General features: G+C 47.3%; 2 protein-coding genes across 11 annotated transcripts in view; both read right to left on the bottom strand.

Moving 5' to 3' along the window:
* The window catches only part of CD151 (CD151 molecule (Raph blood group)), a 32,235-nt gene extending 17,115 nt beyond the window's left edge, over nt 1–15,120 (bottom strand). Inside the window, exons 1-2 of one of the 4 annotated variants that reach the window (XM_085062797.1) lie at nt 14,993–15,056; nt 1,510–1,608 (exon numbers count right to left, since the gene is read on the bottom strand). The gene's annotated coding sequence lies outside the window, so the exon portion shown is untranslated. Of the gene's footprint in view, nt 1–1,509; nt 1,645–14,992 lie in introns of those variants that run through there. The other 3 variants (XM_085062799.1, XM_085062796.1, XM_085062798.1) reach the window with 3 other exon arrangements.
* Nucleotides 15,121–18,022: 2,902 nt separating this feature from the next.
* The window catches only part of CRACR2B (calcium release activated channel regulator 2B), a 44,926-nt gene continuing 42,403 nt past the window's right edge, over nt 18,023–20,545 (bottom strand). For all 7 annotated transcript variants that reach the window (XM_085062786.1, XM_085062780.1, XM_085062785.1 and 4 more), the window contains one exon: nt 18,023–20,175. In XM_085062786.1, coding sequence (XP_084918912.1) covers nt 20,094–20,175 — 82 coding nt within the window. In that variant the 3' untranslated portion in view covers nt 18,023–20,093. The remainder of the gene's footprint in view (nt 20,176–20,545) is intronic.

The raw sequence follows: 20,545 nt of genomic DNA, 5'->3' as shown, positions 1-20,545 counted from the left end.
GCTTTTGCAAATGAAGACTACTTCAGCCAGTGAACTGGAACAACCTCTTCTATGATTAGTAAAATACATACTTATAATGAGAGGACTGCCTGGTAAAGCAGTTTTGGCAATAATTTATGAAGCTTGCTGGTTCAAATACATCAAAAATTGAGAAATGCTAATAATGAAGTACAAGAATAACAGTGAGTAACAGTGGAATAACAGTGAAGCAAGGAGGAATGCAAACATCTCAAAAAGATAAAAAAGACAAAGAATGAGCTCATCCAGCCCTGTGTGACTACAAGCCACAACCTCCCAGAAGGATAAGAATATACAGTGCATGACTGCCAGGCAAGGCTGGGATCATTTCAAAAGTGAAACCATTCCATGAGATTTTCTTGGGCTCTCATCCTACTGCAACTGAACCCTTAGGACAAATTGGACCACAAGAATTCACCAGGAGTTGAGCAGTATGGCTCCAGTTCTGGGCACTGAGCATCTGGGAACACAAGCACTGTGAAACAAACAGCTGTGAAACCTAAAATCTGAGAGCAGGACTTGCTCTGGGTGTTCAATATCACACCACTGTACTTTTCTTTGCAGGCCCAAAGGCATACATAGGCATGCACACACAGCTCAGCTCAGAAAGCATATGACATGCACACACACACACTCCTGCTGGCTAGACATTCATTTAGTCATCTCAGACACTGCTTGGTACATTTGCCTCGACTTGCACAGTAACAGCACTTAATTAAACAGCAAAGAAAGCCAGGCCTGCAGGCTTTTTCTGCACAACCTGTCCTAAGGCAGCATCTGACAGACGGGGAAGAAACAATGCCAAAGCAAATGAAATAGCTCCCGGGACATTAAAAGCATCATTACTTTAACATATTGATTTTTGAGTGATAGCAAGCAAATTGGTATCCAACACATCAGTCACAACCATCTCACAGATAGCTCGTATACCAGAACTTAGATAACTTGCAACATCTTTGCCAACTCACACAAGAAAGACTTGTTGCAGGAAATCCCACTGCACCTATGCTGCAATAAAAGTAGTCCCATAGTGCAACCACTAGGCACACTGCTGGCCTGGAGGGAAATGTTCCACTGGAGACTATCTGAGCTGAACCAGATAACCCTGCCAGCCATTAGCAAACAAAGCAGACATCCTCCCCTTGGTATGTGCAGTGCAGGTGTGCGCCAGTAACTTTAATCTTCAGCAAACTCACTGACATTCTCCAGCAAGGCTAAACTCCAACCTTTGAAAGCATGACCACTCTTAAGATCCCCCTCTGTAAGATGAAGACATTACCACTGACACTTTACCTACCCCACTGAACATCCTCAGAAAGCCCCTCTAGCTGCTTATCACCTGCCAGCCCAGAAAGCAGCCAAAAGTAATTTAAGCAAAGCCTTCCCAGGAGAGGAATTCTAAAGCCTGCAGGTGAAGAGCTCAAATTCACACCATGTGCCATTATCCACCCCAAATTGATAGCCAACATGGATCAGCAGCTTGACACTGACCTTTCACCACCAGAGCAGCTCACAGCACCAGTGCAAATGTTTAGTCCTCTTCAAGAGCTTTTTTCCACCCCCTCTCTTCTTGCTGGCTCTAGTTTGCTGCTGGATTTAGGAAAGCAGAAGCTGAAAAAATAAAGAAGAGAGATGCAGAGAATCATGAACTATGTTAAAGACTACTCTGAAATCAATATATGATTATATGCTTTGCCATCAAGTCCTTTAAGTGGAGAGCACATGATTTCAGAATATACCTTGTGAATACACTTGATTAAACTGCAAAGCATGCACTGTATAACAGGGAAGAGCCAAACTGCAGCACAGGGGAGCATGAACATCTTCTGCTGGTAGAAAGCTGTCAGAAGAGGTTTGTATTTACGGATGCATCATGTAAATTATGCTATGATTTCTGTCAAGGCTGTGTGCACAAAATGACAGCTCATTCTAGTGCAAAAGGCCTGAAAGCAACTCCACAAGAAAGCTCAAGAAGATCCTTCTGTGCAGTGTGAAGCCCAAGCTGGTGTTAGTGCCTTGAAGTGATCAAGTTTTTAACCTGGTCATGGGCAACCCCACCCTCTCTCCTTCCTCAGCTCTCCCTTCTGAACAGCCTGTAGCCATTGATAGCCACACTCCAGCCACAGGATTCATCCCACCAAGTTTCAGTCATGGCAAGCAAGTTGTGGCTTTCTAGCAGCACAGTGGCTTCCATGCTGTATGTACCAGTGCAGACACCTGACCTGGGCTGTCTTTTAATGTCACCTTTTTAGAGCTATCCTCCAGTGTACCCAGCACATGGCAGAGCAACTGGCTGAGGGCCCTTGCTAGCACTCCATCCCTCTAACCTTGGCATGTCATGCCATGGCTTGACATTTCTGTGGAGGCAGCTACACTGCATGAGGCTGCTGTACTGGAAAACGGCCTCTAGCATGTCCTCTTTCCCCAGCTTTGCTAAGATAGAGGGTTCCAAACTTTTCGCAATCCCTTGTACTGCCATCAACCTCATCCATCTCACCTTCATCCTACAACAGGGTGGTCTGAATCCCCCTGCAATCTGTTTCCACTGGCAGCAGGATGGGAGGGGAAGAGAATAGCAAGTCCTCCTCCCTAGCCTGTTTGGATACTGAATTAATGATCCTTTGATCTACATCATGACACTAACTTGCTTCACAGCCTAAGGCTTAAGCTCCTATCTACTGCCCATACAGAGATATGGAGGCAGTAATACTTCCTGACTTGCCTGGGTGAGATAATGGAGCATTTGAAAACCACCTGGGAAGAGAAAAAAGGTACTTTTTATTAGCAGATCAAATTTAACAATTCCTAGCCACTTTAACTTCCTATTATGTTCAAGTAGGGGTTCCTGCAGGCCTTTACCTAGCACAGTATGGGCAACACACCTTAATTTATAACCAGCCTGGATTACCCCTGCTTCCATTCCCTATGAAAAATGATGCAAATAAGAGCCAGAAACTTGTTGATTCACATTACTGCACAGCCTCTAGACCACAAAAAACATCTCTTCAGAAAAACAAGTGAAAATTCTGGTACTTGAGCTACTGAGAAGCAAGGCCAAACAAAGCTCTTGGGTTCATTAATTAAAGATCAGATAAGGGAACTTTTTGAGGAACTAGGGAGAGGAGGGAAGGCACAGTCTCCCATAAGGCAAGCAATAGTTCTGAAGCATCCTCTCAAGGCCAGGCTCAAACTCTCCAAGATGAGCCCTCCTGCCCTGCCCTTTCTTCATCTGCTCCATGCAGCTCCCACACTCCTGGCTTTTCAGAAGGGAAAGCTGACCCAGGACACAAAGCTCAATGCTTTGCTTTCCATCCCAGAATGTTGGAACATGCTGCAAAGTCAAAGCACTTGTGCCTAGGCCTGGGGAGAATGCAAAACACAGGTCAGACATCCACCGAGGAGGCAAAGCTCCTTCTAAGGAATTGCCATTTCAAAGTGGAGGGGCGGGGAGGGCAGCAGGCACACAGAATGGATTTTGGTCAAAACCCCTCCTGCCTGACAATCTTTGGCAGACCCTGCTTGACCCTACCTCTTGACTGGGAGAGCACCTTTCCAAAGAACTGAGAGAGGGTAAGTAAGTTCCCGTTCTGGGAGTCTGGGAGGATCTCATATCAACACTCTGTGTCTAGGCAACATCTCCACCAGCATATGACATGCTGCCACCCCTCAGGATACTCCCCAAATTCCTCTTTTCTTCTGCCATCACTCAAGCTGCTGTGTTTTGAATAGACCCCTCAAGAAAGATGTAGACCCTTAACTCCTGCTAATTTTGATGAGAGCCAGGTATCCAGAGAGGAGCTGCATATGTAATACACCTGAGGAGTCGCCTGCTTTTTGAGACAAGAGCTGTCTCTCTGGAGAAGAGCACTCAGCCATTTCACTCATATTTTCAAGACTGTTTACTCCTCAGAGGAGGGGCTTACTGAAGCATAAATAACAATAAGCATAAATTTCAAACTCAGCAAGGATTTACATGTTCAGCACCACCCACATACCTGGAAATTAAGTGTTTTATGAGGGGGCTAGCCAAACTGGGTGAGGTAATGCCTGGCTGCGGGATCCTTGAGGATTACAAGGACCTTGGCATAAAACCAATTTTACAACCATTAAGAGAAGAAAGCACAAGAGAGAAAGATAAGAGAGATTGAGCGTGCCTGGGACTGTGTGTCTGTACTCTAGCACTGTTCCACTACAAAGCAAACAAAAAAACCCTTCTGAGATCTTTCTGGTCCTGACAAAACATATGCAGTCAGCCACAACCCGAGAGCAGAAAGTCCCCATCGCCTGCTCCCAGAAGTGGATAAGAAGGGAAGCAAGCAGCCTCTCCAAGCATCCAACCCCCACCGGGGGTTGGAAGGCGGGCCAGAGATCGGCACCCACTGCGCGACCAGGGAAACTCCTTCTGCGTCAAACAACATCCTCTTGTATTCCATAAGGCCTCCTTTATCCTCAAGGATCCCAAAGCACTTTACGCTATTTATACACAGGAACCACTTCACTAGTCATTGAACTGAGGAGAGGAACAATAACCCTCTCTTTTCTCTCACTCGCAGCACCAGAAATCAGTGCCTGGCTGTGTTTGCAGAGAGCTCATAGCAGTGAGGGTTTGACACAACAAGAAGCAATAGTTCAGATAGGTCAGGGTCAGCCAACAGACAAGGCAAACTCTTCACTGCAGTCCACTAGTAGTATTTTAAATTCTGTTTTCCCAAATCTGCTCATGGGCATTGTTTGGTTCTTTTTGTTTGGGTTTTTTTTTTTCCTTTTTTTTTTTTTTTAAGCAGGGGCTTTGTCTGCACGGAAGAATTTACCAGTAGCATTAAATCACATTTCTAAACAAAACATTTAGCACAGAATCAGCTTTCTGCCTGATCCCTTTCTATTCATGATCTTCCTATTCATCACATTCATTTTCTGCCCAGCGCTCAGAAGCGAAGCCACTGGGTTCTCAGCGTTTTCAGGGAGTGCTCACAAAACCTCCCTGCCCTGTAGTCATGCCAGTACCAGGACCAAGTCAACAAGCACTAAAAGTCCTGGGAAGATAGAAATCCTCCCAGCCTCCACAAAGCCTATTCAGGCAATTCTGTACAGGAATTCAAAGCGCTCTGCAAATAATGCAGCAGTGATAACCATTTTTTCACTCTCTACAAAGAGGTGGGTTTTTATACAGTGGTTTTGAGCTGAGGGCAAAGACTAACCAAAGAACACGTGCTGCATTGTAGCTAGTACATGGTCCCTCAAAATTTGGCTGCAGTCTCATTGGAGTTTTGTTCCCTACAAATCTCTGCAGCGAAAAGGTGATCAGCTAAAAGCCCACAGATTTCCTACCTCCCCACAGTATCAGGTGCATATCCCACGGCAGGCTGTCATCTTCACTGCACCAAACTCACAAGCAAATCATGGGGCTTTAAATCCAACAGTCAAAACCACACGCAGCAGTTTTTGGAAGAGATGGCAAGGCAGTTGGTGTGTCACACAAGGTACATTTCTAGCCTCTCAATCACACAGTGCTCTATAACCTCACTCCTTAAAGATCCTCTGCCTCCTCAAAGCACCCCAATAAAGAAGAAAAGGGAGCAGGTTATAATAAGAGCACAGAGAGATTAAGTGCTTCTCCCAGAGGAGAGAAGAGGTGAATTTGCTCTCCTCAACATCCATCCTCCAGCTGCCAAGCTGTCCTGTTTTCTGGAAGACCAATGTGGAACACAAAGATATAAAACACAAAGTTTTCAAGCTACTTGTTAGTGCTGCCTTGCCTGTGCACAAAACACCTGACTGCAAACAACACAAAGCAAGAGGCGCAAAAAAACCCACAGTAGCTTTAGCTTTTGTACAAGATTTGTTTTGTTTTGAGTGAGTTGTTCCTGTTCTCACTCTCTGTGGCGCAAACAAGCAAAGCAAAAGTCTCTGGAGTCATCCCACAAAACCTTCCCAGGCAGCATGCCTCAATTTGAACTCCACTAAGATCATATTTTAAAAGCAGCTGACAAGGGATTTGGCAGTGGAAACCAAGGTTAACATTCTTACTGCTTCAGACCTGTTGCTGATTAGCTCACGACTGGTGCCAGCCATGCCAGAGAAAAACTCAGTGCATGTCAGCAGTGGAGCAGGTACCTGCAGCCTCAGGAATGGGGTGATACACTTTGCTGTGCCCTGGCACACTGAGAGAAAAGGGAACATAATGCAGGCACAGGATAGGGCAACAGCAGCTCTCACCTCATCATGGCAGCCAGAGATACAAGGGACAACTTCAGGAGCCTCTCTTCCTACCCAGGGCATCCTCATGCAGAAACACTCCCACACTTGGAAATACTGACAGCAGCACCAAGAATGGCCAAGAAATCTCTTCTGACCATCAGTCCTTATATATCCCCAGTACCCTTGTCTCCAGAGGTGTTTTGAAGTGATCACTGAACGCTTTGAGGAGTTATATTCCCTTCCACAGCTAAAATCACTTTATTAGAGTCAGATCAAGTATCAAGTGCAGTCATGGCCAATTAAATGACATTTCATTTCCCAGAGCAGTCGGAGTTCATAGGAGCTGTGCCTCTCCTGTTGCTATAGGAGCAGTGCTGGAAACAATGCTCAACCCGTGCTGCATAAGGCTGCCTTGAAAAGGACCGTTCTTCCAGTAAAATTAAACAACTCCCAGCCGAAAATAAAACATTCCTCCCCTTTCTGCCTTGCCTTCGTGTAGCACGTTTTAATGACTCCATCAAAACCATTTACCCAGCCTGCAAACTTGTCAGGGAGGCACCAGCATGTGAATAAACAACCAGGAGGGCAGGGCTGCCCAGGCGATTACTTGCTGGCCCTTCACCAAAGCTGGCTGCAGGACACAAGATGCAGAGAAGTCCCTGGACTCGGAGCACAAACCCATAAGCTCTAAAGAAACCCCCAGCCCCATGCCAACAACCACTTCCCCAAAACACCTTGCTCCACCAGCTGCATGAGGAGCTGAGCTTGCTCTGGTCCCCTCCACAGCTTCAAGCAAAGGTACAGGCAAAGGGCAGCTCTCCATAAAGGGTACAGAGCCACAACCAATAACAGCAACTTTGGCAAGTCTGTCTCAGTGTATGTCCTGGTTTGGGCTGGGACAGTCAGTATTCTCCTTAGTAGCTGGTACAGTGCTGTGGTTTGGATTTAGTATGGGAACAATGTTGATAACAAACATGTTTAGGTTGTTGCTAAGTAGTGCTTACTCTAGATCAGGGACTTGTCAGTTTCCCACGCTCTGCCAGCGAGGAGGTGCACAAGAAGGGAAGGAGCATGGCCAGGACAGCTGATCTAAACTGGCCAAAGGGATGTTCCACACCATAGAATGTCAGGCTCAGTATATAAACTGGGGAAGTTGGCCTGGAGCCACCAATCACTGCTGGGGGATGGGCTGTGCATCACTTGTGTTTCTTGGGGTTTATTCTTCTCTCACTCTCCTTTTGATTACTATTATTGTTATTATTAAAATTACTATTACTGTTATTATATTTTACATTGTTTCAATTGATAAACCGCTCTTATCTCAACCGGCAGCTTTCAATTACATTATTTTACTGCTTCTCCTTCCCATCGAACCTGGGCATGGGATGAGGGAGGGGTGGCTGCATGGTACATTAACTGCTGCCTGGGGTTAAACCATGACAGGGTATCATCCACTGCATTTAGAGCTGGCAAGGAATTCAAACTGGAAAAGGGTTCTTCTAACCGATGCCAGCACAAAACAGCTGGACTTCAAACGAAGCAGGAAAATCCTGCAGGGGATTTCTCCACCAGCCCACTCTCCTGTTACCTTAGCACTCTATGAAGAAGCTTCAATAAAGGAAAGCCTAAAATTACTCTGAAATTTAATCCTCCCTGCAACCACCCCCTCCACCTTGGAGGTCAATTTTTAAGTCAAGAGGAACCATTATCTCATCTGATCTCCTGTTATTTTAAAGGTCAAAATTTAAAGGCTAAAAGTAGTCCACTCTACATTCTACAGTAGCACATTCTACCCTGGATTAACCCTCAAATACCAAGAAGACTCAAGAACACTTCAGGAGATGGAAAAAAACACATACTTTGGTCCCTCAGGAGCCTCTAAAAATGCAACTGGCACATCCCCAGCATTCAGACTTCTTTGAGCTCAGCAGAAAGCAGCAGAGCACTTTGCTCTCCATCACTGGGAAGACTCATTATCCATCTTTCAATTCATCCAATGCCATTAGTAAGCAGGATGGGAAAAGCAGTCCACAGCAAGGCTCACTTGTAGGTTAAGAGTCTCAGTAAGTCCTTAAATATTAAGCACAAAATATACCCAAGAGAAAATCCAGGAACAATACAGCCAAAAGTTTCTGAAGAAACTGAGTAACCACCTTCAATACTAAATGCCCACTGTGAAAATGAGGTCCCTCTAGGATAGAAAGGGATAGAGCAACCCAGAAAACAAAATTTACCTCTTGCCTTTGAAAAATTTAGAAAAAATTCTAAAATCCATGATGGAAATAACCCGGTCAATTCTGGCACAGAAAATATTCCTCCTATGACTGACCTCAGTCAAAACAGTGTTCTGGCTCTGACTGCCCAGGGCAGGAAATGCAGGGAGAGGGGACCAGAGCTGGCCACACTTGGTTATCAGTGTAAAAAATTGTGAGAATAGTGCTGATCCTCAGCAGTTGTGCCCTCATACACAGGGAAAACAGCTTCCCACTTACACACTTGTAAATGCAATGTTGATAAGAATTACATTGATATAACTACAACAATTGATTTTGGATGCTCTCACTGCTCTCATCCATGATGGCTTCCCCCCGCCCTTTCTTTTTTTCTTAAAGCTTGTTAAAATTCCTAATGAAAGAATTATTTTCTGCATGGGGATTCAGTTGCAGCCAAAGTAAAGCTCATGACACCAGTGAAAGCACAGGTTTCCCCCTGTAACTGTCTGCTTTTCCCTTCTCCCAGGCTTCCTGCAGCACACCTGTGAGTCAGGATCCACACTTCCACAGTGCCTGAGGGCAAACAGCCCAGTGAAGTCAGCAACCAGGATTTTGTCCTGGTGTAAGCATAGTGGTATAAATTCCTTTTCCTTTTTCCTGTCTCAGACACACTGCACACACCAGAGGTTAAGTCCTGGGGAGTGCACAATGGACAGAGCAGGCTTTTGTTAGGGTCTCCAGAGCTCATCTCTGAGGCTGAGCCTCATTCCCCACACATGAGCCCAGCCAGACATTTGCACTCTTTCCCTGCTCAGGAGGAGGAAAAAAACCCAGACTACTAGGACTCAAAGGTGCAGGAACCAGCCTGACAATTCTTCCTCCCCAAATATAGAAAGAGGTTCTCCCAATAACAGGAAATTTGTCCTTTTAAAAACCCTCCACGTGGACAAGGTATATTGGAGACCACACCAAATCTCTCCTTGCCTCTTGCAGACCTTTAGCTTAAGTCTCTAGGCAAAGATGGAAGAGGGCTATTTCACACAGCAAGGGAGGACTGGCAACTAATCACAGGTGAATTCCTCAGCAAGTGGTACTTCCACACAGGACTGGACTCACCCTGTCTGTGCTTCAACAGCCAAAACCACGAGCACAAAGCCCAACACTTTCTCATACGCACATTCCTTGCACACAGCACTTGACACACACTCCCAAGACTCTTTTCTGCTTCCATGTGTCCACGTGCCTGGCTTCTACCCTCACCGTAGACCCCTGTGATGGCACACACAGCTCCCCACCACCGCCCTGGGAGCTCTGCATGGAGCTTACAGTGACCATGGAGAAAAAGAGCCAAACATCTCTGTTCCCAGGGCAATGTGGGAGTGAGGTGTGGGATATGAATTCCTCCCTTCTGGATTCCACCAAAGCTAAGAAGAAATACTGACATTCACAAGCCATGACTCACACCTGCCGTGCACTACAGAAGCTCCACTCACTGACTGGCATGCCAGAAATGTCAGCATGGCTGGTACCTGCCAGTTGGCTCTGATAGCAGATAAATTTGACCAAAACCATCCTTCCCCCTTATTTTCTTTATTGTTGCAGCATGGCAGACACTGAGGATCACAGCACTCCCTAAAACCCACACAGGCATTGTGGCTGCTACTCTGGCAGATAACAGGTCAGCAATGCACTCCAGACAAAACAGAAACCTCTCCCACAGTAATTCCTACCTCAAACCATCCTTGGTCCCACTTTTAACTGAATCTCATTAGTGAAGGAGCCAATGAATCCATTGCTCATCTTCCAGCTACGCTGGTAAGTCCTACACTTGTATTGAAAGAGCTGCCAAGGACTACATTCAGTCTGTGTTGAGCTGATTGCACACCTGCCTGAGAAGCACCAACCAAGCTGTACAGCACTTGAACTGTCATAACCACCCAACCAGCAAGACCCAAATGCAGCCCAGACTCCAAATTACACCTCTTATTCCACCATGCAATGCCAATAGTGGAAAATAGCAATTATCTGCTTGATCTTTCTCCTGTCTACTTCTTCCCCATAGGAGCACATGTGTTCTAGGCTGAGGTATCAGATACGTTTTCACCTTGTCCATTTGTACAGCACAGCAGATCTTTCTCCCTCAGCATCTCCAAAAGGTGCTTCTACTTCTAAACCTATCCCTCTCCTACAATGGCAAAGACATCAGGGAAACACGCTGCAAATTTCAGCCCAACTCCACAGCTTCTTAGGAGCATCCATCTTCCACATCATGGCTATAGGGACAAATTGCAACAGACACAGGCACTTAGCCTCACAATCCTTCCCACTGCCCCAGCTCCCCACTGCTGCTTTCTTTCTTAAAAACGTAAAGGGAACCTGGGTTGAACAAGTGAACTTTGCTCCTTTTGCATTCAGATCTGACACCAGCCACAGATAAGAAACAATGGTCAATGCCAAACATTTTAAGTCACTGACTTCTGCCTCGGCTTTTCTTTATGCAGCCTCATTACTGCTGCCAGGAACAACGTGTGGGTCTGAGCAACATCCTCTCTCACCCCTCCCATACATCTCATTTCCACCTCTCTTAAGAGGCCATGACACATCCCACATCCTCTACACTCCCTCTCTTGGATGCGCTCACCTCAGCAGGTAGGAGACATGGCTCCACAGCAGCCTACAGGGATGCAGGCAGTGCAGCATTAATCAAGAGTTGCACAGTGTGTATTGGCTTGGCTGCACCCTGTGGACAGTGCCTGTGGGTCAGCACCCAAATGAATTTAAACAGCTGCCAAGGACTCTCCTTCAACAGCTGCAGAACGTAATTCCTGACATCCTTCCTTATCCTGCTAAATCAGTATCCTACCTCCAATAATGCCCACCACTACTGGCATCAAAATCACGCATGAAATACACACACGCGCACACACACATATATGTACATATTTATGTAACTTCATTAAAAGCCCAGCTGGCGTATCATGGCATCAATTCATGCTTTCATCCTTCTAAGCAGCTGGATACACTTCCAGTCCCATGGTGAGCTTATTGCACTCCTGCCCTACAGACCTGCACAGCAATTTTCCAGCTTGGACTGGAGAGTCATAACCGCTGGAGCAGCATGAGAAACTTAGGCTAGAAACATGGACCAAGCTGGTCATACCAAATGCCCAGATCCCAAAACATACCTCTTACTTGGCCATGCAGTTCCAGGAGTGCGAAACAGTCATCACCCTCCTGCTCATTTTGCTAAGAGTTTAATTACAGCCAGCAGCCAGGACTTAATAGGATTCCCTGAATCCATTCCCCAGGATCCCAGGCTGTTGAGATCACAACAGAGACGTCTGGCAGGCAGGACAGAAAGGAGCACTGAAGAGAGATGCCCATCAGCAGTGCTGCTATTACAGGGCAGATCCTTGCCAAGAGGGCCTGGCAGCCAACAATTTCTGTGCTGTGGGGAGGGACAGAAAGAGGCATTCTCGGCAGAACTGAGAGAACACCTCATCTCCGTTCCACATGCCTGCCATTCCTCATTTCTCCCTCCACACCCTGGCTTCAGACAGAGTAGCAGGGAAAAAGCTTTCTCAGGAGGATGGTCACCATCCTGAGGGAAAGCTCTGTCAAAATGCACAAGCAAAAAAGGATGGGGAAATGGGATGATTTTACAGTGGCACTGTTCATTTCATTTCAGCTTTTCTGTGGCAAAAGAAAAATCACAAGGTCTAAAAGGCAGGATGAGCAAGTGAAACCGAAGAAGACCTGGTCTTCACCTTTAGGATCTTGAAGGTTTTTAAATACCCAGGGAGACTTAGGCTTCTGCTACTCACAGCCAGGGAAGCTGAGAGGAGCTGTCATTTCTAGGAGTCCTCCTTCCTCAGGCTTTCCATGACCTCAGCTGTCAGTGCATACGCTCAGGGAGAGCCTGGAGACAGCCCAGTGCTGAGCTCAGGAGCAGAAAGTAGAGTGAGGAGTAGAACATCGTCTCAGGAGGCTTAATGAACACAGCTGATCAGGCCACCGGGGATAGTAATGGTAAACTGGGACATGAAAAAGCACAGCTACCCTTTTTGTTTTTCAGAGTCTGTTAATTTTTTCTTTCTAAGCTTTTGTCTTAACAGAAGGCACAAGAAGAACAGAGGGACAGTCTGATTGCTTTATAAATGACCAAATCACGTGGAAATGCCAGACAGGTACACATGGTGATAGAGATGTTACATGAACAAATACCTGTAAATATGTCTTTTCCTACTATGCATAGCCAATAGTCCAATGCACTCCTGTGAGCAGAAGCCAAACTATGTAGAAGTAACAAGTGAATTTCACAGTGGGATGACCTGGCTAGAAGAGCCACAGCTCACTAATCAACCCCCTCAGGGCTGTCTCAAGAGCAAGGGAGTTGCTGCCTTCTGTATATGTTTGATGGAAACAGCTGGAGTCATGATAAATCTTTTATTTGCTGGAAACTTCAGGGGAAAGAGAGCACTTCATCAGCCACTCCCACCCAGCATTTCTGCTTGACAAGGGAATACAAACAGCTTTCTTCCACCCCCTTATTGAAGAATCTGTCACACACAAAGACACAAACTTTCGGAGGCTGCACTGAAAGTAGCAAACAAAACCCATTTAACACACTTGCCTTGAGTTAGTAGAAACAAAACTTAAACTCTCACAAAATGTACCACAGGATGGACTAACCACCTCAGACTCCACGGTAAAATGAAGTGTCACACATGGGACATTATTTCAAGCACTCAGGGAAGGTGTTTTCTTATTGATTCCTGAAGCCAGCATACAGCAGGGAGCGCCAGGACCTTTACCACACTACTGGAGGAGTCATTCTCCTCCACTACTGAAGCCACAGGCCAATGAACACAAGCAACAGTTTGGAATAAAACACGCTTTTTGCAGAAATACAGCACATGGCCAGAAGGAAATACAGACAAGGGACTCAAAGACATCATCAGCAAACTACAGAGCGAGGATGTGAACTGAGGAGAATTACATGGAGAAGCTCAAAAGCTGCCACCTCCTCCAACTTAGAGCTCAAGCTTCCAGCACGGACATCTGACTCAGAAGTGCTGGCACCACGGAGCAGCTGTAGCAAAGCAGAGCCCAGGCCCACCTGTGTAAGCCAGCATTATGCCTTTGACAGGGACCTGTCACCAGATGTGTCACATAAAGCATAAGTGATGCTGCCCCAGCTTCCAACCATCCAATTCTCCGCTGGCCAGCTTCCAACAATCCACAGACTGGGAACTGCCTGTCCTAGGCACACCAAATGCTTCACAGAATATAAATGCACTGCAACTTCTGCACTGGCTTTTCTAGTTACCATGCACTCAGCAATAGCTCAACCGAGTCAGGCGCTCTGCTCTCTCCACCACAGGCAGTCCTTTGGCAGCAATGACAGTCACCGAAGAGGACTGGGATGGACCTTAGTCTGACTGGTGGCACACTAAGAGGCTCTTCAGCCTCCACAATACCAGACAGTAAGACCATCCATCATACCAAAAGCCTCCCTGAGAACCTTGGCAATGGCCATGACGGCAGCAAAGGAAATGCATTTTTGCAAAAGGGATTTCTTTCCAAACTGTTTGAACAAAATGGCCTCGGATGGATGATGGTATTTCAATCAACCCTTGCTCTAGAAGGCACCACACGAACCCCCAGAGAAAACCAGGAAGTGCTGCAGAAGGACAAAGGAAGTGAAGCAGTGTAATTTAAGGGATGCTGCAGAGCAGCCTGAAATAAAGGCATGTCATTACTAAAATTCAACAGGATACTGCAACAGGTTGATTACAAACGCCCTCAGGAAAAGTCAGGCTTTTAAAAAAAGTTACAGCAGTTTATGCTCTTCATGAGGGGACAAAAAGAATAAGCTACGTGGAGAGATTCCTCATGGCAAGCAACACCACGGTGCAGCACTAACCCATGGCCATCAGCTCCCATCTGACCCAGCTCCCAGAGAAAGAAGGGAACAGAACATCGCCCGGAATGTGCGGTAAACAAGGGCTCGCTCTCTGCCTCCTCCGCCTCCACGGGTCCCACAAGCCCAGCATAAAGGCTAACTCTTCATTCGTACAACAGGGAGATTTAACTGAGCAAAAGGCAGAGTGGGATAATAATCGTTTCACAAGATTTATGGCAGCGTTCAGAACACCTTTGCTAATTCATGGGCTATGTAAAGCTTATATGACACCAACCGCAACAGGTTAAAATACTTTTCTAAGAAAAAAAAAACAACAACAAAGCATAGGAGGGCCAAGCCCCGGCGAAGCTGTGCAATGCCTCAGGGCGCTGAGGGGAAGCAGAAGCAGCGCTGCGGCAGAGCTGGGGTCGGGGGGCCGCGGCCAGGTCCGCACGGGTGCGGGGTGCCGGCAGGGCGGAGGGACGGAAGGAGGGAGCGCCGGGCCCGCTGCCGCACACGGGGCCCGGGGGCCGCGCTCTGCCCCGCTCTCCCGGGGCTGCCGCCCCAGCCCCTTCCCCGGCGCCGCTTCCCCGGGGCCGCCGCGACCCCCGCCTCCCCCCGTCCCGCCGGTGCCGCCATTTCGGGCGCCCCGCCTCACCCTCGGCCGCCGCTCCGCGCCGCCGCACGCCCCGACCTGCCGCGCCGCGCGGGAGGGAAGCAGCGCGGGAGGGGAGGCACCCTCAGGAAGGCGGGAGGGAGGCGCGGCCGGCCCGACCCGGCACGGCCCAGCCCAGCCCAGCCCAGCCCGGGCCACCTCCCCCGTCACCCGGGGGCTCCCGCCCGGCCCCGGCCCGCCCGCCGCGGCTGCCCGTGCCCTGTGGCGCCGTCCGCAGCCCGGGCTCTCGGCTCCTGCGCCTCATGCTGCCATTTCCATTGCCGCAGGCAACGCGTTACAGCGAGCTCGAGCTGGAGCGGCTCTTGTTTTAAAGCGTGAGACCTGCTTGTTAAAAGAGTTATCCATGAAACACCCTGTAAATCGAGATCCAGCTCTGACTGGCACACTGCCTCATGCTCCCATTACCTCACTTGAGCCGCAGCCCACATACTTGTGTGCTAAGCAGCAGCCCCGTGCGGGGGATGCTCCCAGGAACAAGAGCCGTGCCCGCTCCACTCCACAGCTGAGTGGCCTCACAGGGTTTTGCAGAGATGGGATGAAGAGAGGAGATGGGGGCAGGGAAAGAAAAGGCCGATTTAGAACCTCCTGGGTGCTCGCCTATACCGATCCATGTGCCCAGCTCAAAAATCACTTCATCCTTCCCAAGGAGTAAGCTCACTCCTTTCTTCCTCTGCCCACGAGAATCCTGCCTAAGATTTAACTCGGAGCTGCTGGAGAACCAAGTGATCAAACAGAGCCTTGGGGGATCAGCTTGCTTACACACTGACAGAGTTGTTGGAGGGAGGACGTGGCAGAACTGGAAGCCACAAGAGCCGCTGGCCACTCCCCGCGTCCTGGCCCTCCTTGCTGGAGCCCTGGGTAGCCACCCCGCTGGGCTGCTGCCTTCTTGCCATGTCCAGGGATTTCATGCACAAACAGGGCACCACATAACCCCACCACCACCCTGGCAGATTTGGGTCAGCAAATGGACATGACCGGGCACAAGTGCTTCCTGTGTTGGGGAGAGCCTGCAGGTAAAGGTGAGATACACACAGGACCCCCCACCTCCCTGTCCTCAGTTTAGTGCTGGAGTAATAGATATTTACTGCAGATATTTGTCTATCTTGAGAAGATTAATTTTACCTGGTTAGGTCTTCTGTGGACTAGTATTTTCACAAGTAGCACATCTGTGTGTGCAGCATCGTGCATGCATATAAAAAGCATCCCCTGGAGAGGCTGGAGCCAGGTCATTGTAGCCACGCCAAACAATATTTCCATGTGACTCATCAACAGCCAGATAAGTAATGAGCGCCTGCTAACAAAGCTCTGAACTGCAGGGCTGTGGGTCTATTGGCACTGAGCAGGAGATTGCCAAACAGCATTTAAAGATTTATAGTGGGCTGTGAGATACATTTATAATTGGAGATTAAGTACTTGGTCAATATATATATTTATAGTCTAAGCAATCAACAAGTAAAAAGATCATGAAAAGACACAAACAGAAGAAGGTGACAGAACAGAAAATAATGTGTGACTGTGTGATGCCCAGAGCAGGAACTCGTTAATTATGTGTAAATGGAAACTGTCCCTTGGAGTTCAGGCTGCAGCAACAAAGAAGGTAGTAGAAAACAGCATCTCAAACCTTTGCAGTTCCTGCATTTGTCCTGTGCAAAAGCTTTAAACTTAACACTATGGCTTAATGCTCTCTTTTCAGTCCTGTTTTGGCTTTTCAAAGAGATGCTGTCAACCTAATCCTCTTATGCTTACTCTTAGCATATTAACATGAAAGAGACAAGTGAAAGCAAAGCAGAGTGAGGTCCCTTTGCTGGCCTGCAGAGATTTGTGGGACCATGGCTGCTTATCAGAGCAGCTGGTTTTTTTTCACTTTGGCCCCTAAACCTGATTGTGTACACAGCTGCACTGTTGCATGTGCCAGGATAAGGCTTCCCAAGCTATGAGAAGAGTACTTTCTTGTGATATGATTCCACAATACCTTACAGATTATGTGCAAAAAGTCACTTGTTCACTAAGAAGCTGCAGCCAATATGGTGAGAGAATAAGCCCCCAGGCAGTCTTATTTTACATCCTCCCTCATCTCGTGCCCCCTCAGGATGTCCCATTATTTGCATTTGTGCTGCAGTTTCCAGCAGTCACAAAGGGTGGCTGCTCCCAGAGCTTCCATTTAGAGCCAGGAGAGATTCTGACAGAATAGAGCATGTAGTAATATGAAGAATTTTTTGGAAATTCTAGTTTAGTTTGTGTCTGATATCAGGTAAGTTTAAAAACTAGCAAAATGCCCCTTTATTGTGCATCTGGGTCTTCCAACAGGAAATTTAATTACTGTGCTGAGAGACAACAAAAGACTTTCCTGTAATAAACCCCACCCTGCTGCTTACCGTTGTCCAAGCTCAGCCTGCTCAAAATCTGTGCCATTTTTTCATCCTTGAAACAAAAATCCACCCTTTCCTGCTTTAAAAAAAAAAAAAAAAGTCACAATGAGCTACTTGTGCCATCAGTTTATAGCAAGGGAAATGAGTAATAATTTGTTTGGTCAAAATTGCAGAGTCTGTAATGCACAAACATGCATCTGGAGCCATGTCAGGGTACAAGATTAAAACCAACCAAATTCTTAACTCTAGTGAAAAGGATGCATGTGACATTAATAAAAGAAAGGTTTAGTTCTATGAATATAGGCAACAAGGTGAGAACTTGCCCTCTCTAAAAGCACTACACCCCCAGCCATTGGAGAAGTGTCTTCCCTTTTCTCCTCCCTGTTCTGCCATCCCTGGTCAGCTGGACTCTGGCTGCTTGAAGGAGGTAAAAAAAAGATTGGAGATTGATTTCTCCTGTGCTGCCTCCAAGACATGGGTTCCTGGTCAATTCTCTCCATACCTATAAGGCCCCCTGGGTACCACCAAGGGGGACAGGCCACTTCCTGAGCAGGGAGAAGGGAAGGTCACACTACAATCAGTGATTGAAGATGGAAGGCTGAATCTCCTGCAGCACCTGAAAAAAAATCTCTCAACACAACTGTTTGTAAGACAGCATTTCTTTATTTCCTGTACTGTTGGCACACTAAGGAAACATACTTAAGGTTGTACATTAAAAGAACCTGATGGTTCTTGCCATTGCAGTATGACAGGACTGATAAAGGTAATACACAGACTGGCCCATGTTTGTGTGTCAGCTGTATTTCACTCCTTTGTCTTTGATGTGCTGCGTGCAGAGCATGGGAGGTGCATGTCCAGAATGCCTTAGCATGGATATCCTTTCCCAATCATGGCTTCTTGCAAACACAGGAATTCCCCTGGCAGCACTGTTGGTCTTACTCTAGGCTCCACATCAGCTACCCTGGTCCTTCAGGACCTCTTGTAGCTTTTTGATTCCCAGTTTCTGAAAGGTATTAGTACAGTTAAACAGTGTGAGCCACAGCCAGCCGACAGTAAGGACTGAGCAGGAGCTTACTACTTTTAGCTCTTCCTTTTACTCAGAAATCCCACTCTTCCAGAGAAAAACTTCCTCTTTCCTATCAGAAGTAAAGGGCACCAGGAGGAACCATGGAAATCCTTTGTAATACTGATGGGCTGTAGGTGATTCAGAGCACTTTTCCTGCATGGGATATTCCCAGGGAAATTTATACAATAAATAGACATTCAGAGCAACCACCTTATCCCAAGAGAGGAAGGACCATGGACAAATACAGGCTTTCCCTATGCCACAAGGTTGGGCGGCTGCTTCACAGATGCAGTGTCACATCCTGTGCCTAAATTATCAATCACATACAGAAACAGCCTTGAAGACAAAAGGGAAAGGGGCACTACCAAAAATCTCACTTAGTCCACAAAGCTTTGAGAGCCACTGAGCTGCAAACCAGAAAGCATTGCACCCCAGAGGCTCCATGCCCAAGCACAGCAGCAGCTGTGCCAACAGGAGCACTTCTTGGGACAGTTTCTACCTCTGCCTCTCGTAGCCCTGCTTTGCCCCACCCCTTAGTGACAAGAAGGCCCCTTCCTCATTGCATCAGGTTCAGTCTGGCTCTTTCTCAGGCCCTTCACCAGTAAAGTGAGGCTGTTGCTAAAGGTCACTACAAGAGAAAAAATAACATTTCACACAACTGAAAGGAGCACACTGCCTTCTGCTTCCAGCCCAGGTGCATTTGAAAGCACTGTGGTGGGATCTTTCAGGGCTGCGGGTAAGGCAGTTCCAAGTTGCTGGAGATTCTTCAGGAAAGGGTAAGAGAATGGGAGGGAACAGGCAGCATTCAGCCTTAAAACAGGCTATATATGTCTCTCCTGGTTTGTACAGCACAGCTCCTGCAATAGGCTATGAATCAGCAGCACATGCCAGTGCCTGCGGGTCCCAGGGCAACTGCTCTGTGTTCTGTAAACATACGATAGGACAGTGACAAGGTCCATTAGGGTGACAAAGCTATGAAAGCCATTGGGATGACTCATCCTGTCAATTCCTTCTATAATCACATATGGAATCTGTTAACTACAATATTGACAAGTCCAACCAAATCCTGCAGTCAATAGAGGGCCTGATCCAGATCCTACAGGAAGTGGTGGAAGTGTTCTTGCTCACCGCAGTGGGCTCTCAGCTGAGAACTACTGTTGCAGAACCAAGAGGAGATGCTGCTCTCTGAGAATGATTGATCTCTACTTAGAGCTAGCCCAAGTTTAAAATAATTTCTTTATCTCTTACATTGCAATTCTGTGTAATACAGACCCACTGTGTCCTCTGCTCTCTGCTGCTAGGCCACTTCTTTGCCTGAAAGAACAGGAGCAAGACTTCATCCCTTTACAGTGAACAGACCTCTCCAGACAGAAGGCCCAGTTTGTGCTATTAGCTAAGACCAGCCAAATTCCCCTAAATAAACAGAGGCCTCCAGAGACCAGGGCTGCATGCAGAGTTGGGAAATGGAACAGTGCAGATAATATGCACATTTTGGCCTGATTTATACCTCAAAATTCACAGACTGGGAAAAGCTGCACCTTCCCCAAGTCTCTGGAGAGCTGATACCATCAAATTCAGCTTGCTAGAAAGGAACCCCCAGCTTCATGGTACAGCATTGACATGTCTCTTGCTGACACATTGGTGTACTTTATGTGCAGCACCCTTTCCTCCTGCTATCTTCCAGCTGCAGAGCATTCTCCCTCTGCCTGTCTTCTTGTGCTGTCAGCAACCTGGAAAGAGTCACACAGATCAAAAACACAACCTTGTTACTGAGATGCTCCTGCCAAAGCATTTGCCTCTCCCTTTGCTCTCCGCCAGCCAATTAGGATCTACATTTAGAATTGCAAGAAGTGATGGGCCCAAAGATTGGAATTCTCTGGAAGCTGGGCTAGGTAAACCACACACAGAGAATACGCGTGAATTTCCAGGGAACAGGGAAAGAAGCTGGACACAGACACAAGGGGCACCTTGTCTTTGTAATCAGAGCACCAGTGGGAGTGGCCTGTGACTTATTACCAATCTCTCCCATTGATGCCATGAATCCCAGACTGTCTGCTCCACCTGTCTAGGCAATCTTGGGCAGCAGCATGGTAATAAAGC

The sequence above is a fragment of the Lichenostomus cassidix genome, chromosome 5 (assembly GCF_008360975.1).
Source record: "Lichenostomus cassidix isolate B80296 chromosome 5, HeHo_3.0, whole genome shotgun sequence".
Classification (NCBI taxonomy): domain Eukaryota; kingdom Metazoa; phylum Chordata; class Aves; order Passeriformes; family Meliphagidae; genus Lichenostomus; species Lichenostomus cassidix.
This window is presented reverse-complemented; position numbering and strand designations above follow the sequence as displayed.